General features: G+C 35.9%; 1 protein-coding gene across 8 annotated transcripts in view; it reads right to left on the bottom strand.

The window, feature by feature from the left end:
* Positions 1-19,972, bottom strand: part of TfAP-2 (transcription factor AP-2) — a 141,060-nt gene that overhangs the window by 6,299 nt on the left and 114,789 nt on the right. For 7 of the 8 annotated variants that reach the window (XM_074131274.1, XM_074131276.1, XM_074131275.1 and 4 more), the window contains 4 exons: positions 18,819-19,103; positions 12,717-12,857; positions 4,889-4,937; positions 807-996 (listed from right to left, as the gene is read on the bottom strand). In XM_074131274.1, coding sequence (XP_073987375.1) covers positions 807-996; positions 4,889-4,937; positions 12,717-12,857; positions 18,819-19,103 — 665 coding nt within the window. The remainder of the gene's footprint in view (positions 1-806; positions 997-4,888; positions 4,938-12,716; positions 12,858-18,818; positions 19,104-19,972) is intronic. The other variant, XM_074131273.1, reaches the window with a different exon arrangement.

Below are 19,972 nucleotides of genomic sequence, written 5' to 3'. Positions count from 1 at the left end.
ACGATCTTCAATTGATATCATTTTATATAAAACAGATCGTCTTTATAAAAACGTTTAATTAAATTAATCTTTAAAATGATTTGATTTTTAATTATCTATTCTTACTTTTACCTTTAAAAATATTTGTTTAAAAACAGTTAGGCCCAAAATTTATTTAACCTATGGTTAAATTTAAAGAGAGGAACGATTTCTGTAGATATATTAGTCGGCTTTAAGAAAATCACGAAGAGGTAGCGTGATTTTATCCTTGCCTTCTTAATTATCGTATAATGACTTGAAAGAATCTCTGAATTTATTAAATACAAACAGTAGTGACTATGAACAGCGGGAGATCACACCATCTATCTGGTCAGCTGAGATGGTTACTAGCTGATGTCAGCTACATCATCGTGTGTTTGATAATCATAATATAGTTTCTATGTTTAACAAAGAGAGGAAGTTAATTATGGATTAGGCTTTGTGAAATTATTGCGTACAATGAAAGAGAGTTTGTGATTAGTTTCTAGTGGGGGTAAGACCTTTATATCTGGGGGTAAGACCTGTATATCTGGGGCTACGTAGTCTTGTTAATTTAATACAATAGGTTAATCTCTTGGTTCTTGTTGGGTCATGACTTTCTTGCATATTGTCTTTCTTGTAGCCAGTGAATTGTATTACGGATTGGTATCATGCTACCAGAATTTAAAATTTTTCTTTTCCTAAGAGCTGCCAAATAATGGTAAGTGTTGTCTGTAACTAGAGAACACTATACCAATGACCGGCAATGCACTATAATCACAATAATAATCAACAAAAATATGACTTACCTTCTTAGTACACCTCCTAAGAGTGAAGCGTTCAAACATTCTGGTGGACTAAGACGCCGTTGTACTTCTGCGACGGTAACTTTATACTTGGATGTGGAAGATAATAAACTCAATCTTCCTGGTACTGAACAGAATATATCGCTAGGTGATGCTGTCATACCTTTATTGTAATCGCGATTGGTTTTCAGATCTGTAACGTTCAGCAATATCAGTTCTGGCAATTAACATTCATAGGTTATTTTATACATTACTAGTTCTCAATTGTCTAACTTTTGGGGATGATTTATTGAACCTTAACTACTACTACTGCTACTACTAATATCTTTTATTATAATGAATTTAAATTACACAAATTAGAATACAAATAAATAAAAGACAATACTCTAAAACCTTAACTATTATTCTTCACCTTACTCCAATCAGTTTGCGCTTGGGAAATGATCACATTATCCATTCAAGCAGCGATTTTTTGTTCAGTAATTTTCAAAAAGTTTCTAATTCTCTCGTGCCTAATCTCCGAAGAGATTTACACACCTTTAGTCTATTCAAATTACCAGAGAAATGATAAGCACAAAAGAAATTACCATTGACAATATTTTTGTTGGCTACAATAAATTGTAACCGTTCCGCATTTGTGAACCCAGCATTAAGTTTTGATTTTGGGAGGGGGTGAACAGATACAATAAACCAGTGGTGGAATTTTCAAATTTAAAACGTACGAAAAAGGGATTCGGGGATCTCAAAAGCGGATATTTTCGAATAAAACTACATTTAATAAAATTTGGCAAATATTTCTCTTGCTCAAAAAAATAAAATATTTTTGTTTCTATTTTTTTTTAACCAGAATTAGAATTAATGCTTTCAAATACGAGTAGGGTAGCCGCGGATAAATTAAATAAAGGAAAATAAAAGTTGCATTTTTAATGAATACTACTAAATGCTTGCAGTTCATTATGCATTTACTTCCTTTTTAAATACGTTCTTGGCCACCCGAACGGTCAGCAATGATGGATGCTGCTTTTATAAATAAATATTTAACATCATCTCATCTGACTGAACCTGTTACGCTTAACGATTGATAAAAGATTCTACGAGATTCGAACATAACCCAATCTAAAATTACATTGTATATGGATTGAGGTAACCATATGAGGGTGTTATAATAGTATGGGCAATAGTAGTGCATAATAGTGCCTGTGCAACCGGCTGCAGTATTATGTATGCATGTATTAGACTGTGCACTAATTAATTACCAAATCAAATTATGTTTATTAGTTTTAGTGAGCTGACATTACGGATCTCAATGAGAGTTCACCAATTTGTAGTAAACTCAATGGAAATGCCCATTAATACTTCATTATTACTATTATTATCCGAACAGTTATTATATAATAATAATAATAATTATTATTATAATATTAAAATAATTATTAAATTAAATTAGATTTAGTTAAAGGATGTTTGGCCAATTAGCCGGTTGAATTCATATGTGAACTGTAGCAGATGTTATATAGGTTGGGTGGCCATTTTGAAATTGCCTGGAGGGCATTTAGCCAATAAGGGGTGTCGTGTGGTGGCCTGATTTGGTGGAGATGGGTCGAGCCGATAGGGCAAGGGATGGGAGCCAATCACACGCCCTTAGGACCTCCTGCCAAGTACTGTGTGTGAAGTCTAGTGAAAGAGGCGCTCGGGGCTGTTGCAATACAGAGGGAGGGGGCTGGAAGTAGCCCTATCTGCACCCTGCAGCCTTGCACACAGCGGCATGTCGAGTGCAACAAAGACAGAGAGATATCCAAGTTTAAATGAGCCCTCCCTCCATTAACAGTTGCAATATAAAAAGGAAGCATACGTTGCAGAATCAAACTAAATAGTTAATCTTTGATAAATTAGACCTCTGGATAAGATCCAGAGAACCAGCTTTGTCCTGGAGCTTTCCCGATTAAAATAAAAACAAAACAAAAAAAATCAGAAGATAACAGAACTAATGGCTAATTCCAATAGACAAAACTAATCTTCAACGTTAATTTTTTCACAGCATTTACGTGAATCTCTGCCTTGCGCAAGTTCAATTACACTGAGCAATACCTCACGTGACATTCCATTAACAAGTCTACGTTATTAAATTAAAGTTTCTTGAATTCTAGAATATAGATGTCTTCAATATTGTCTCCGTTCAATTATATCATTTTTTTTTTTTTTTTTAAAAAGAAAGTTAATTAGCACATCCGGTAAGGTAATTAGTAATTAGTTAATAGCACATCCGGAAGCGGATTTTCATCAAATTTGTAATTTTTGTGGAATTAAAGTGGACCCGCGCGCACCCACACGAATATGTAAAAACCACAGTTCGGGCACACAGGATATCAAAACGGAAAATTGTAATTATGAGTTACAAATGTTTTTAAAGCAGAAAGGGCGATTGAATAAGAAATTGTTAAACTAAAGTAAAGTATTAATCGCCTATTTCTTCAGGCGGGGCTTTACGTCCAACTACCAAATTAGGTGTCGTGGACGGAGGCGACTAGCAAACATACTTAACTGTAAATTTCTTTTATTAACCATTAAATAAAATCCAAGGCCTAAGACCGGGAATCGAACCCAGTACCACAATACATATCAGCACAGGTCTCGCCTCTAACCGCTCGGCTACCGTGGCGCCTGATTGTTAAACTATAGATACCTATATGTGATTATTCTTTTTTTTCAGTTGAAATAAAAAAAAGCAATTATTCTTTCAATACCAGCTACATTAAACCTCTGATGTAGACCTCTGAGATTCACACAATCCCGAAAGAATCGAACAATCTTAAGGAGAAACACTCCTCCGCTGTCAAACCTATTCCTGCCTCTGGCACCTGACCCACAAAACAATCCGCCGTAAAATGGATTAGTACGTCAGCCTCTGCTTCATGCAATGTCCAGTGAAGAAATCACAACCAGGTGTTTCATCGTATCTGATAGCATCTCAATAACAAACAATTGACAATTGACATTTTATTGTGTGACCAAAATCAGAGGAAGGAAGAAGCGCGACATGCTTGGGCCGGTTTGCGATCTGAGAAGAGAAAGATGCAATCCTCTTTCACTATCCAATGTCCAGCCCTCAGTGTGGGCATATACCCTCAGCGGTGATAAACAGTCTGAATGAATTGCTGTTAACGAGTGTTTTGCCAATCGTACCGATAATGTAGTGCCAAAAAAGTAATAATTCAACCAAAAATAACAGTAGCTTATTTGCTTGCGATTACTATTTCTATATGAACAACCCCCTCCTGAATCTGTAAATAATTCAGTTACAAGGAGGGGGGGGATGCTGGATGAAATGAAGTGCGCAGCAGCCTCAGCTAGACATCGCTAGGGCAGCGGGCCCTTACAATCTTTTCCTTAATTCTTCCCCTTTTTTTGTATCCTGTACCGAACGCCCTACAGAAGAACACGGTCGCCTTTTCTCCCTAGCCCTTATTTTGTACTATATGCGCTGCTCTCCTCTCTTCACGACGAGCTGGTAGTGTTCATCCATAGCGAGCCAATGCCGCCGCGGCCTTCCCTCACACCAGGAACCGGAACCGTTTTACTGCCGGAAGTTTTGAGGAAACTATCAAGTGGAATCTTAATATAACAGTTGCCTACGCTACAGTCTAAAATGTTTTCAGCACTCAGCTATTTTGCAAATCATTTGGAAATATAAAGGAACGGTGTTGAGAATCTAATTACTGGTGCGTACCCATTAATTGAATAATAAAGAATGTGATGCGCACGATTACGGTTGGCGGAAGAGCCTGATCCACTTCCTACCGTGAAAATTTTCAGTTCTGAATTATCTAAGCCTGAAATTAGGCATCTGAGAAAAGAGAATTTTAACAAAAAAAGCCTTTTTTGCTTTGGGGAGGAGAATATTTCTCAGCAGAAATGGATATTTTTAATGAGTAAAATATATTTCGTCCATATTTCTCTCTCTCATTCTGTCTCTCACTCTGATTAACTATCCTAATGTCGATGATATTAACCAGCATTTCGGAACTTAACTATATTTTCAAAAATTATATTAATCATACTAAAAACATGTGCACTTTACTACTCACTTTTTAACAAAGGTAGATCAGCGATGAAGCCAGGTCCGTCCACTTCATTCTGTAAAATTGTTAGAATTAAACAATTAGTCTATTATGATAAAAATAACCTGCTTTCTGTTAACCTTACATGTTTTTCTCTAAGGTCTCATTATAACCTAACCTATACATTTACACATAGAGTAAAGTCTACCTCCCTCTTCTTGAACTCCCTTAAAACCTAAAAATTTACCTAGAAAAGAAAATTCAATAGAGGTTTAGCTCGCAATTTAAATGCAAAGTTGATTGGAAATCGCCATTTTTAAAAGGAAATCTCAGAAAATGGAAAATTTCGATTCTGCAAAGTACTACTTCCAGTTGTGGGTCTTTGGCCACTAACTGTCTGCTAGGTTCGCCGGGTACCCACATGAAATAAAAAGTTGTAAGTCTCAGGCGATGGTATATATACTATATAATAGACAGAACACCCACAGTGTTATTAAGGATGAAGAGATCACTTGCAAGATATCTCTCCTTACCATCAATGCAAAGGGTGCTTTTTTTTCACTACTCGTCAAGTACGTAATGTGGCCATCAACATAAACTGATCGGAACAAACATAGTGAACCAGCCGGATCTGCTTTAATTGCCGCCAAACAGGAAAATACAGTGTGTTAGCTGCTTCCGATAGTTAAAACAGAGCAACTGGAATTGGCCTAAGCACTGAAATGGATGGAAAGCTCAGCAGCAATGGGGCGAACAAGCCCAGGATGCAGATAACAGTACACCTGAACATCTGAACAGCTGAGAATCCCTAGCATATTGTCTCTGTTCTGAGAAGATTGCTGAAGTTAAACAGATGCTGATGGATACAAGTTCATGTTGATGAAGTTGCAGACTAAACAGGCCCCTTAGGAATTAAATATGGAGGAGACATACATCAGACTTAAATGCTGGCAGATCGACTGGGACACACCGTGAAAAAGCATTTTTCTGATCAGACAATTTTGTTGCACAATTGATTCAAGACATAGGGTGGTGAGCTTAAGATCAATTGTGGCCCCCCTTGAGTGCCAAAGTTAGTTATTATGTTTGATGAATGTTGAGCCATATTATGTTAGTTTAATAATACTGTTATTTTTATACAAAGAATTGTATTTTGTTAGCTTCATTGAAAAAAATGCAGTTGAAAATTTTAACAAAAATCATCGAGTACGAATTTTTTAGCCATTAAAGTAAAAATTTCATTGTCATAAGGAACGTTTTGAGGCTTTGTATTGAGTAAATTTGTAGGAAATTTAATGCTCTTTCGTTTGGAATAAGCAAATTTGTTGTAGGATAAAGGATAAAAAAGTTACGGCCGTTTTTACGGTGAAAAACGCGAATATTGACGGAAAAGTTAAAAATGCAAATGTCTTGGACACTATTGAGAATCGGGCCAAAGTGAATAGAATATTTTTTGTTGCATTTGAGCTGCTGAATCACCTCCTGAAGTTTCGATCTCTCCTCCTCATATACCCTATATATAAGTATTTTTCTTTAATTTAAACTTTACTCGTGATAAAAAAAAAGCGTTATAATTTTTATTGTATACATTTCTAAAATTTGGCGGCACACTTCAAAACTTTCGCGGCATGCAAAAGTGCCGCGACACAGTGGTTGAGAATCACTGTACTGTACACATTGCCTATACACCAGGGGTGGCCAACACGTCGACCGCGGTCGACCGGTCGACCGCGAAGGTTTTTAAAGTAGCCCGCGAAGCTAAAGTTGAACAACTTGCTTTCACCTAAATTAATGTATGAAAACCTTAATTCGATTATTTATTCTTACAATAATAGCCTGTCTGTGCAATGTACCCATACTGTTTGTATTTATCCCGATGAACAATGCTAATGAATGTTAACTTTTTAAATTAATTGTAGTTGCATTGCATAAGCATATAAATGGCAATGGCAAAAAATGGCGCAAAATCATGTGCCGGACAGTAAAGTGATAGCTCCTGACTTCAATCCACTTGTTACTCTTTGTTTGTCCACTTGTATTTACTTTCAATTTTATTTTATTTTTTTTATTTGTTCATACAGCGAATAGAAGCAGGTATGTTAGTTATTAATTATTATTAAGTAATTAATTAATGTCATTAATATTTAACCCCATTATTTTAGAATGAATAAACCAAGTACAGACCAGAAAAAAATAAAAACTTATCATTATCACGGTGAATGGGAAGAAGATTATTTCTTTACTATGATGAAGGATAAATGTGTGTGTTTTATTTGCAATGCAACAGTAGCTTTGCCTAAGAAAGCAAACGTTGAAAGACATTTTCTAACAGTTCACAAAAATTATGAAGAAGATTATCCACGCGGTACTGCATTAAGAAAGGCCAAAATACAACAACTGAAGGCACAATTAACTGCGCAACAAAATAGTTTTTTCAAATGCAACACGAACTCGAAGACTGCTACGATTGCCTCATTCAAAGTAACTGATACTTTAATTAAACATAATAAACCGTTTCATGATGGGGAAGTATGGAAGGAGGCTTTTATTAAAGCTGGTGAAGTGTTGTTCCAAAATTTTAAAAATAAATCGGAAATAATGGCATCCATCAAAAATATGTCGTTATCGCGAAATACAGTTATGCGTAGAACAGAAGGAATTAGCCAAAATCTTGAAGATATTTTACATGAAAACATTAATAAATGCATTGTGTTATCACTACAGTTTGACGAATCTACTGACTATATCGGCACTGCACAATTATGTATTTTTATTCGAATGGTTTTCGATGATATGTCGGCCACAGAAGAATTATTAACTATTATTCCAATGCATGAACGCACAAGAGGTCAGGATATCTTCGATTTATTTAAAAATTATGTTGCCCGTACAAATTTTCCAATTTGCAAGTTGGCATCAATAACCACAGATGGGGCTCCGGCAATGATCGGGAATAAAAGTGGCTTCGTTGCTCTGTGTAAACGTGATGATGACATTCCAAATTTTATGGATTATCATTGTATTATACATACTCAAGTGCTATGTTCAAAAGTACTGAAATTTGATCATGTTATGGATGTTGCATTTAAAATAGTAAATTCCATAAGATCTAAAAGTTTGTCACGACGTCAGTTCCGCGCTTTGCTGAAAGAATGCGGCGATGAACACAGTGAACTGTTACTACATACTGACGTAAGATGGTTAAGCCGTGCTACATTTTTAACGAGATTTAGAGAACTTCTGCCACAAATATGCTCATATTTACAAACTAAAGGCGATTCATATCCACTATTAAATGATGAAGAATGGCTTCTTGATCTTGCTTTTTTCTGCGATGTTACTGAAAAATTACACCAATTAAATCTGCAACTACAGGGTAAAGGTAAAACAATAATAGATATGATAAGCATTTTGAAGTCATTTAAAGAGAAACTAAATATGCTTGCAATGCAATTAAAACGTCGTGATTTAAAACATTATCAAAATCTGGCTGATGAGTCTAAAAATAAAAAGAATCTTACTTATAACAAATATGGCGATATTATTGCACTGCTTCTAAAAGAATTTGAAAGAAGATTTCTAACATTAAGTGAACTCGAAGATATTGCCTTTTTTTTGTCTTGCCCATTTAATGACAACATCGATGTTGAAAATGTAGCTCAGAAACTAAACAACTTTCTCGGTACTACGAATTTAGCAGGCTTAGAAGAAGAAATAATAAATATTAAATGCGACATAAATCTTAAGTCACTGGTTTCAGATTGTAATTTTTGGAAACTGATAAATAAAGATAAATATCCAAATATTTGGACAATTGTTGCACGTTTTAATGCCTTCTTTGGATCAACTTATTTATGTGAATCCGCATTTTCATTTATGAATGCGATCAAAACAAAACATCGATCGCAATTAACAAATCAACATTTGGAATCATGTTTGAGAATTGCCTTAAGTTCATATGAGCCAAATTTTGAAAAACTTGCGGCACTTATGCAATGTCGGGTTTCGTCCAATTGAACATTGTTATTCGTTTGCTTATTTACAATGTACCTACTTTTTTTTTAAGTTAATAAGTATTTCATCTCAAAAAATAAAATTGTTTTCTTTATTTGTCATAATATTTTTTAAATTGAAATTCTTGTTAATTACCCGTATTTATTAAAATATCAATGAAAAATTTGAAAAATCCTAAAATAGTTTGCCCATATTTAAAGTCGCCCGTAGACTAAATTTTTCAGAATAAGTAGCCCCCAAGAGATAAAAGTTTGGCCACACCTGCTATACACAGACACCTGTGGTACATGTATCAACAATTCCTTGACGTTTAATTGTTTTGTAGTAATTAATTTGTAGCTGCCCGGAAACCACTTTTTTCCGGATTCGAAGCACTTCAAAACTGTGAAAACTTTCAACTTTAAAAGCTCAGTAAGAGAAAGTAACAACCAAAACATGTAGGGCGCTTTTGTCAGTGAATTATTAAAATCTTTAAATTATCAAAGAGATGAATGATTACCGGTCTGGCGTTAAAGTTGAAATATGCAGGACCACAAAAATGTCGCCAACATAGTTTGTTTGAACGCTTTGATAAGTTTTCTTTTATCTGGGCTACACCGGCCGACGGTCGGCTCTAGAAAAAGAGGGTCGGCGCCGGTTTTACTTTGTTCTCTTTCTACTTTCTCTTGGGTCCTGCCGTCTCTTTTCTCAAATAATTGTTATCGTAAAAAAAGGAAAAGAAATAATTAATTTTATTTAATTTTTTTAAAAAAAGAACGCTCTTATAGATACGGTAAGTATTGTTCAAAAGAATTAACCTATTTTATTCACGACCTCATTTCCTCATCTCGTTCCTCGCATCTCGATGGATCTGTCAGATATTAAACGTGTAAAGGTTATATTCTGTGGTGGTTACAATCATATGACTGCAATGGCGGCCTGTTGCCGGTGGTTTCTTGATTAGTATTGATTACGTTATTATATATTTGATTGATTTGTTTTTTTTGCTGAAATTAATTGAAGTATGGGTGTTTATTTTTGTGAAACATCTCCAATATAATTCTCCTGTGATTGTTATTTTCTATGCCCCAAAATCCTAGGGTTGTATCTGTGGTTGGAATGCTTAGGTAATACAGGATCCGTTCCTACGTGACGTCGTAAACCGTTTTTTCGACGTAAGTCGGATCATACGTAAACTGTACCACATACAGTACAGCACTGTACGTATTACCATAATAACAGTACAGTACTGTAAGCACTTTGCCTATCCTAACACAGTACCCTACATAATTATCAAAAAACCCATATAAAATACTGTGTACAGTACGTTTAATAATGAAATGAAACAGTAATAAAAAACAGTAAAGTGTACTGTAATAAAAATTTCATACTACTGTACAGTACTGCACACCAAAACACGTACAGTAGTTCGTGGGCTTTTCATAGTACAGTACTGACCTGTAGATGGGAGTCGTAACCACGAAACGTCCTAACTCGAGACCGTCGTAACCCGAGGACTACCTGTACTTTTCTTTCCTCTAGTGTTGTTATAGTCTTTTCTCCAAAACGCTGCGAAGTCGGTCCAGTGTATATTGGCAGTGCAGTGGTTACAATGATGCTGGTATGTCTCTCTTTAGTGATCGTTTGCCGCGAATATAATGTTTCACGTGTTATTTTTATAAGTTCGCTTGAGTTGAAACAGAATAGGTCAAAAGGAGAAAAGTAACACCAAGCAAAAACTTAGTATTCCGTTTGGGTAATGCTGTCACTTCCGTTGATGAGCTTTTAAGCCCCGATTTCCGACTATTTACTAAAAGTGCTTCTTTACTTGAAATATTTTTTCCAGTTTTACTCACTTTACTCGGAAATCGCTCAAACGGTTTCCTTTAAACATCGAATATTACTCACCTACTAAATATCACTTTTATTTGGACAGTTTTTCTTCGATATTTTTCCAGAGGGGTTCCTCCCTATACACTTAATTATCTCATAAAATTTGACCCCAAAAAGCTATTTTGTGATTTTGAGCTGGAGAAGAATGAGGTGCGAGAATTTGCAATATGGCAGTTACTTGAAGAATTAAAGCGCAATAAAAGATTCTTTACCTTTATTTGAGTCCAACTACTTTTTTCAAGTTGATATATCATTTATGGCATCCTAACAGTTAAGAGTATTGAAAATCGTAGTATGTTCATGCCAGATTTGGACTTTCTTAGAACAATTTCTCCAAAAACCAGCAAATCAGCGAACAAAACTAAGACTTATTTGACAAATCTACGGCCCTAAAAAAAGAAATACTCAAGGGCGGCAGAAGCTAATAAAGAAGGCGTTAGGAAATCTGACAGCACAAACCTCTTTGTATACCCAGAACCCGATGAGTTCGGCCCTCCTCAGAGCTAACAGAGAGGGAAGTGTGAGCAGACCCCCTACATACCGGAAGTAGCGCACAGTACTACCAACTCCATTATTATTATTATTATTGTATAACAAACAACAATAACAATAACATTATTATTAGCTATTGTGCGTATTATTTTATTATAAACCAGAGAGAAAAAAAAGTACACATATATTAGCTACAATAACGCCACCACCTAACAACACAAACGGACAAAAATACACGAACTTGGTTTTCTAACTGAAAGAGAAGAGAGCTAATTTCTCTTTCTTTTTTCCTGTATTTTGAATTGAACAATAGTGACGTCACGCTGAGCATCACACCTTTTTTGTAAAGCGAGGTATTCCTGCAAGTTTAGTTATGTTCCAAAGAAATGTTCCTAAATAACGAGGGATTACTAAATTACAGAGAGAGAGAAAAAAATAAAACTTCTAATAAAAATGTAAACCATTTCTTATTACCGTAATAATGGAAGCTATGTCGGTCTCAGGGACATCGTCAACAGGAGGACAGGATTAATGTTGAAAAAGGTTTAGGATAGACAGGATAAGCGCTGTGAATGGATAGCATAGATGACAAGACAAAGGTTTCATCGGAGAGCAATGCTGATGTGTAGAAGACCTTAGAGATGGCCGTTCTTCAGGGAGACCCTGAAATGGGAACATATAAACGTAGAATCTTGCGAAGAATTACGCTTCAGCCTTAGTACTTTTGAAGACCATCGAACCAAGAAAGGTTGTCGAAAAATTACTCGTTGTACGAGAATTTTTTCAATTAAATAATTTTTAAATAACAATATTTAAGAGATTTATCCAGAATGCGAAATCTACGGACTCCCTTTGGATCTGGAGTAGTCAACTATGGCCCAATGTTGTACCAGTGTTGGCTGTAAAATGTTCTAACTGCCAAACGATTTTTCAGAAGCCTAACTTAGCCTTACTGTTATATAAACTTTGCGTATGTCTCTAATACACAGATAACATAATTTGACATAGTTATTGCTGCAGCAATGATATAGGGATACAGCTTCAACTAGTGATCGAATTTAAGAAGAAGAAAATTAATAAAAACTATGAAGTCTATTGAAATCCCTCTAATTTATTATTAATGAGATCGTTGAAGAGGATGTTGGTTCAATTTTCGTAAAGAACAGAAGAAAGAATTGGGAATATTCAGACAGAGTTCTCTGATTGGTCATTAATATGATTCTGCAGCACCAAAGTCTAACAAGATACACGCATTGGATAATACATTGGATATAACGCATGCATTGAATGGATATTAAAGGTACAACTTTAGTCTCTACTCGAGATTGAATAATTATTACATCATCATACGATAGCGGGTAATAAAAATTATTATATTTTTATCGCGGCGACACTCGTAATAATGAATTTCCTCAGGATTTATTTAGTGAAATATTTTTCTTAAATACCTGGATCATAGTGAAAGTAGACAACTTACCTGGCCATCATCCACTGCACTAGAGAGTGCATTGTGTAGATTAAGAGAGTCTTCCAGGCCGCTATGAATTCCTTCTCTTCTTAGGCCGTATTCAGTCCTACGGGTCTGGGTATCGTACGGGAACGAAGAATGCATGTTACCCTGGAAATTGAAGAAATAAACGAAGGCAAAGTTATCTAATCAAGCATTTATTAAGATATTGTTTGTAACATCACATCATTTCTTGATCACTTTGTATGACCATTGCCATCTTCCAGTGATGTCTCCTCACCAACTAAGACAAATCATTCATCCTCCACACAGTGAAGACTATCTTAACATTACTTATGAGAGAGGTGAGGAAGAAATACCAGAGATAGAGACGGAAGGATGTCGCCAGTCCAGATTGGAGCGCCCTCCAAAGGGATCACAGACAGAGAGCCCTCGAAGAAGGATGGATTCAAGACCACCTGGTAGATGAGCTAACTGGAGCCGGCCAAACGTCCACACAATTTGTGAACTCCAACGAAGACCGGACAGTGACAAAGAAAACACTTCGATTCTCTGTTATTCTGCTAAACCGTTTTTTTTATTGATTTGGCGCATTAATTGCATTTAAGTACATCTACAGCATTTAATTAGAATATTTTTCCTAGTAGATGTGAGAAGCCATATCTCTCTAGAGTACCATTTCGACGTTATGTACGGTTCTATCACTCTCTGCTACTAAGGAGGTTTCAATATGTTGCTGAAAATTCTGAATTCACTGCATAGAATGCATTTTTCACTTTTTGAGATTTTTATTGAACCGGCTTTTCACATTTCCTCCAAACTTCGTGCACAGAATATTGCCATACTTTTTTTAGAAAAATCATTTTTAATAATAAAATTGCTGATGGAGAGGTGAGGCTTTACGCTGCTCTTTGAAGTGTCTTTTCCACGTGTGCAAGGGTTTTACGAGCCGACTATTCTTGGTAACCTTTCCGAAATTAGGAGTTTAATCTTCTCCCATGAGCCTAGTCCCGACCAGGATGGTGTACAACTTTATTCGAAACATGTTTAAAGGAAACCTAGTTTCAAGGGCTCTTTTGAGGAACGGGAAGACTTCTTGCTAAGCAAAAGCTAATTCAGAGTATTTAAACACGCTATCAACTGCACAATATCAAGGTATGAGATGCCAACTTCGATAAAAATTTCTTGAACACGAATGCGAGTTCCTGAAGGATGATTTCTTTCTCATTTTCCGAGCTTTCCTAGATTCTCTTACCAGTTAAGCGTGGAATTTAGTTAAAAAAAAAAAAAAACCCACAATGTGCGGAATTAAAATCAGACAATGACGTGTATACAAGTCGAACGCAGCGCAAAACAACCAAAAGTTTACAACGTCATAATAGTCACTGCAAGCACATTTTCTGCAATTTCTGGGGTCTTGGAGATTATAGAGCATTCTGTGCTCATTCAAAATCTTGCACCGCTTCACGTTTGCATTACTCTGGTTAACTCGGGACGCAAGAGCTTTTACACGGAAGAAAAGAGCTTTGAACTCTGTGCAAAATGAACTCATGCTCGTACTGAGGTCTGAAACTCTGTCTAAGGTAAAAACGGCATTGCACAAGGGTTGAGAGCTGCGTAATTCCCAATCTCTAAAGCGGAGACCAAACATGTACCAACCACTTATCATTTGGCTGACTCCCACCATCCCCTTAAAATACTTGGCAGTTCTATTGGTAAGATAAAGGAAACATCCCACCAAATAGTATTCTTATTGCATTTTATTAAAATTTCGAGTTTTTATAGTTAATGGCAATTTTATATTTTACACAACGAGTGTACACGTCAAACGCGCTTAATTGGTTAAGTTCCTCTCTGGTGCTCTACCGGGCGCCAAAGATTAAAAAGAGAAAGTATGAGTGTGCGGGTGGAATATTCATCCCAGAATTATGAAAGCAAACTGGTAATTAAAATGTTCTAATCGCGAATTGCTGACGATTACTTGGTGAATTGTTTTAGAGCTCTACGGGTGGAACATTCTGAAGCCGAAGGTACAACACTGTACAGGAGTTCATTTTTAACATTCTAATACAAAGAATGAACAAAACTATTTAAAACCCAAATTCGAAGAGAAATGTATAATAAAAATAGCAATTTAATAATAATAATAATAATATAATGGATGCTATAAAAAATCGATATTTAGATTCCGGAGATTGATAAGGGTGAAAGGGCTTGCTGAAGACGAGCCGGGGATGCTGGAAATATTTGTGAGCTGGAATCATCTGTCTGGAATAAAGTCAAGTACTCGGGGTGCCGATCTTATGAACTTGGGAGAGGGTAGGGGTGAATCTTCGGCTGGAGGGTACAGCCTCTGTCTAGGGTACAAGACTTCTTCTTCTTCTTCTTATACTACTACTTCCTGCATCTTTTGTGTGTGTAAGTATGTATATATATAAAACTAGAAGGACGACACAAGAAGAGAATTTTGGAATTCCTCTTGAAACAGCAGCTAAACCCCCTGGAGCTGTAGGGCAAATTCTTGTACAAGGGCGGCGCCGCGGTGCGTAGGCGACTGGCTGAGAGCTATTTTTCTAAATGTTAGCAAAAGGGCTTGTTGCTAACAACTTAGGAACATGCTTAAGTTGCGCATTCAAGCTAAATATCAAATGACTAAGATTCTATAGATTTTGGGAATATTAGGTATTTAATTACATCAACGTAGAAGTTTAGAAATAAAGATATGTACATGTTACCTCTAAAACTAAAGTGTCTAGTTAAAAAGTGAATGGTACGTAATTGTACACGAATTTCATTTACACCATTTTATTATTATTACAGGTGTTCTGGTGGTCTAAGTCTCTTTCAGTGCATTGCCGGCCATCACCAGACAGTGAGCTATAAGAGGTTCCTGGGTGGGTGAAGGGAATCTCAGGATGGAAAAAACTTGAACCTTGACCACAGCAACGGAGTCCTGAACACCAATCCCTGGAATACTCCTTCCCTCGCGTTATTACTCCAACTATCACCATTCTAATTGAATCTTAAAATCTGTTATAAGTACAGAATTTTCCCCTGGATTAGTTTACTCACACACGAGTCTTTTAGTCCAGGAGAAATTAATTTTAAAAAGGAAAACCACCTAACTACGCTACAGTCAAATTTGGATATATGCTTTCTAAATGATATCTATCGTTTAAAGAAAAGTGAGTAAAAACGATAGATGGAACCATTTTCAGAAAATATTTTTAAACACCCAACATTATGGTATATAGCAGGGGTGGCCAACACGTCGACCGCGGTCGACCGGTCGACCGCGAAGGTTTTTAAAGTAGCCCGCGAAGCTAAAGTTGAACAACTTGCTTTCACCTAAATTAATGTATGAAAACCTTAATTCGATTATTTATTCTTACAATAATAGCCTGTCTGTGCAATGTACCCATACTGTTTGTATTTATCCCGATGAACAATGCTAATGAATGTTAACTTTTTAAATTAATTGTAGTTGCATTGCATAAGCATATAAATGGCAATGGCAAAAAATGGCGCAAAATCATGTGCCGGACAGTAAAGTGATAGCTCCTGACTTCAATCCACTTGTTACTCTTTGTTTGTCCACTTGTATTTACTTTCAATTTTATTTTATTTTTTTTATTTGTTCATACAGCGAATAGAAGCAGGTATGTTAGTTATTAATTATTATTAAGTAATTAATTAATGTCATTAATATTTAACCCCATTATTTTAGAATGAATAAACCAAGTACAGACCAGAAAAAAATAAAAACTTATCATTATCACGGTGAATGGGAAGAAGATTATTTCTTTACTATGATGAAGGATAAATGTGTGTGTTTTATTTGCAATGCAACAGTAGCTTTGCCTAAGAAAGCAAACGTTGAAAGACATTTTCTAACAGTTCACAAAAATTATGAAGAAGATTATCCACGCGGTACTGCATTAAGAAAGGCCAAAATACAACAACTGAAGGCACAATTAACTGCGCAACAAAATAGTTTTTTCAAATGCAACACGAACTCGAAGACTGCTACGATTGCCTCATTCAAAGTAACTGATACTTTAATTAAACATAATAAACCGTTTCATGATGGGGAAGTATGGAAGGAGGCTTTTATTAAAGCTGGTGAAGTGTTGTTCCAAAATTTTAAAAATAAATCGGAAATAATGGCATCCATCAAAAATATGTCGTTATCGCGAAATACAGTTATGCGTAGAACAGAAGGAATTAGCCAAAATCTTGAAGATATTTTACATGAAAACATTAATAAATGCATTGTGTTATCACTACAGTTTGACGAATCTACTGACTATATCGGCACTGCACAATTATGTATTTTTATTCGAATGGTTTTCGATGATATGTCGGCCACAGAAGAATTATTAACTATTATTCCAATGCATGAACGCACAAGAGGTCAGGATATCTTCGATTTATTTAAAAATTATGTTGCCCGTACAAATTTTCCAATTTGCAAGTTGGCATCAATAACCACAGATGGGGCTCCGGCAATGATCGGGAATAAAAGTGGCTTCGTTGCTCTGTGTAAACGTGATGATGACATTCCAAATTTTATGGATTATCATTGTATTATACATACTCAAGTGCTATGTTCAAAAGTACTGAAATTTGATCATGTTATGGATGTTGCATTTAAAATAGTAAATTCCATAAGATCTAAAAGTTTGTCACGACGTCAGTTCCGCGCTTTGCTGAAAGAATGCGGCGATGAACACAGTGAACTGTTACTACATACTGACGTAAGATGGTTAAGCCGTGCTACATTTTTAACGAGATTTAGAGAACTTCTGCCACAAATATGCTCATATTTACAAACTAAAGGCGATTCATATCCACTATTAAATGATGAAGAATGGCTTCTTGATCTTGCTTTTTTCTGCGATGTTACTGAAAAATTACACCAATTAAATCTGCAACTACAGGGTAAAGGTAAAACAATAATAGATATGATAAGCATTTTGAAGTCATTTAAAGAGAAACTAAATATGCTTGCAATGCAATTAAAACGTCGTGATTTAAAACATTATCAAAATCTGGCTGATGAGTCTAAAAATAAAAAGAATCTTACTTATAACAAATATGGCGATATTATTGCACTGCTTCTAAAAGAATTTGAAAGAAGATTTCTAACATTAAGTGAACTCGAAGATATTGCCTTTTTTTTGTCTTGCCCATTTAATGACAACATCGATGTTGAAAATGTAGCTCAGAAACTAAACAACTTTCTCGGTACTACGAATTTAGCAGGCTTAGAAGAAGAAATAATAAATATTAAATGCGACATAAATCTTAAGTCACTGGTTTCAGATTGTAATTTTTGGAAACTGATAAATAAAGATAAATATCCAAATATTTGGACAATTGTTGCACGTTTTAATGCCTTCTTTGGATCAACTTATTTATGTGAATCCGCATTTTCATTTATGAATGCGATCAAAACAAAACATCGATCGCAATTAACAAATCAACATTTGGAATCATGTTTGAGAATTGCCTTAAGTTCATATGAGCCAAATTTTGAAAAACTTGCGGCACTTATGCAATGTCGGGTTTCGTCCAATTGAACATTGTTATTCGTTTGCTTATTTACAATGTACCTACTTTTTTTTTAAGTTAATAAGTATTTCATCTCAAAAAATAAAATTGTTTTCTTTATTTGTCATAATATTTTTTAAATTGAAATTCTTGTTAATTACCCGTATTTATTAAAATATCAATGAAAAATTTGAAAAATCCTAAAATAGTTTGCCCATATTTAAAGTCGCCCGTAGACTAAATTTTTCAGAATAAGTAGCCCCCAAGAGATAAAAGTTTGGCCACACCTGGTATATAGTATAAGAACTCTATTAATGTGCCACTTCAGGAACCAATGTACGGTTTCGCCTCCTGCAGAATGTCTATCGTGGTATTTCTAGAATTTCAGATTTCATACATAAAAAAAAACAAGGGTTTAAAGTATAGTAATAAAGTAAGGTATGAAATCACGCATGAAGTGCAATTCTAAGTTCCTTGTATCGATTCAGAGTGATACTTGACGATGTGATGTTACATACTGCCCCCAAAAGATAATATCCAGCTCCTAGGAGAACTTACCACATGCAGTTCTTGTTCTCTGGCCCGCTGCACGCCAGCGGCCAGCTGATAGTGGCCATGGTGGTGATGGTGATGCAGACTGTTGATGCTGTACGGGTCAGTGCCGGCCCCAGGGCCCATATAGTCCACAGTGGTGGGACTGGCCCCAGCCGAGAACGGAGGCGGGAAGTAGGGAGGCTGGAAGTCGGCGGACGGCAGTCTGGTGGTACCGCCTCCACCACCCCCGCCGCCTCCACCGCCGGGCGCAGGGCTGAACGGCGAGCCCACCTGACCGGTGAGACGGTCCTGCAACAAATTAAAAAACAACAAAAAATTGTAGATAGTATATTTTATTCACTAAACTACACACTAAAACTCTAACATTTTACAGTACAGATAACTGACTTCACACGAGCTGGTGATAACGAACTCTACCAATTCCTACAATCTATAGATCGAAACAGACTAAACAAAGCTGGAGATGTACGAAGCAAACTTCACTCTTGGCAATCCATCTATAGTAGTATAGAATCACGTGAGAGCCCTCGCCACAAAAGATATTGCGATGATATTGACAGAATAGCCAAATAGCTGTAATTAAGAACATGGCGATCTGCTGAAGTTTAAGCTTCAGGAACCAACGAACCATCAAACACCTAACCGAACCATCCATCAAGCACCTGAACGATCCCTGACCAAGCTGAAGCACATTAAGTAGAAGGAACAGTATTTCTACACATCAAAACCAAGAAATATTCGAGGAACCTTCCCTCATTATTTAGCCTAAATGTTTCAAACTCCACGAACTCCATTAGAATTTCCAGATCAGCGGTCTATCCGAGGTCCTCCAATGCAACACTCTGCCCAGATCATCACAATCATCAATACTAGGAAGTACATTTACAAAAGAAATCGCCCTTTTTATCATCACTTCGATCGGTCAGCCATTGGAACACGTCAGTACTATTATCTAATCTGTTTACATTCCTTATGTTTCATGTTATTTGTCAATTTCCTAGTTATTTCTAGCTGAATTTATTTTATTTTTTATTATCGATATTACTATAAATAGCAACAAACCAAAATGGATACTTTTATTCAACAGATTTCCATGGAACTTTCACAAATATGCTCCAAACCTATTAGGGTATATATAAATACACAAGTATGACCTT

This window comes from Rhodnius prolixus, unplaced genomic scaffold (genome assembly GCF_049639745.1).
Source record: "Rhodnius prolixus isolate KJV_2025 unplaced genomic scaffold, Rpr scaffold_4, whole genome shotgun sequence".
In the NCBI taxonomy this organism is placed as follows: domain Eukaryota; kingdom Metazoa; phylum Arthropoda; class Insecta; order Hemiptera; family Reduviidae; genus Rhodnius; species Rhodnius prolixus.
The sequence above is the reverse complement of the archived record's forward strand: the minus strand, read 5'-3'. Positions and strand labels throughout refer to the sequence as shown.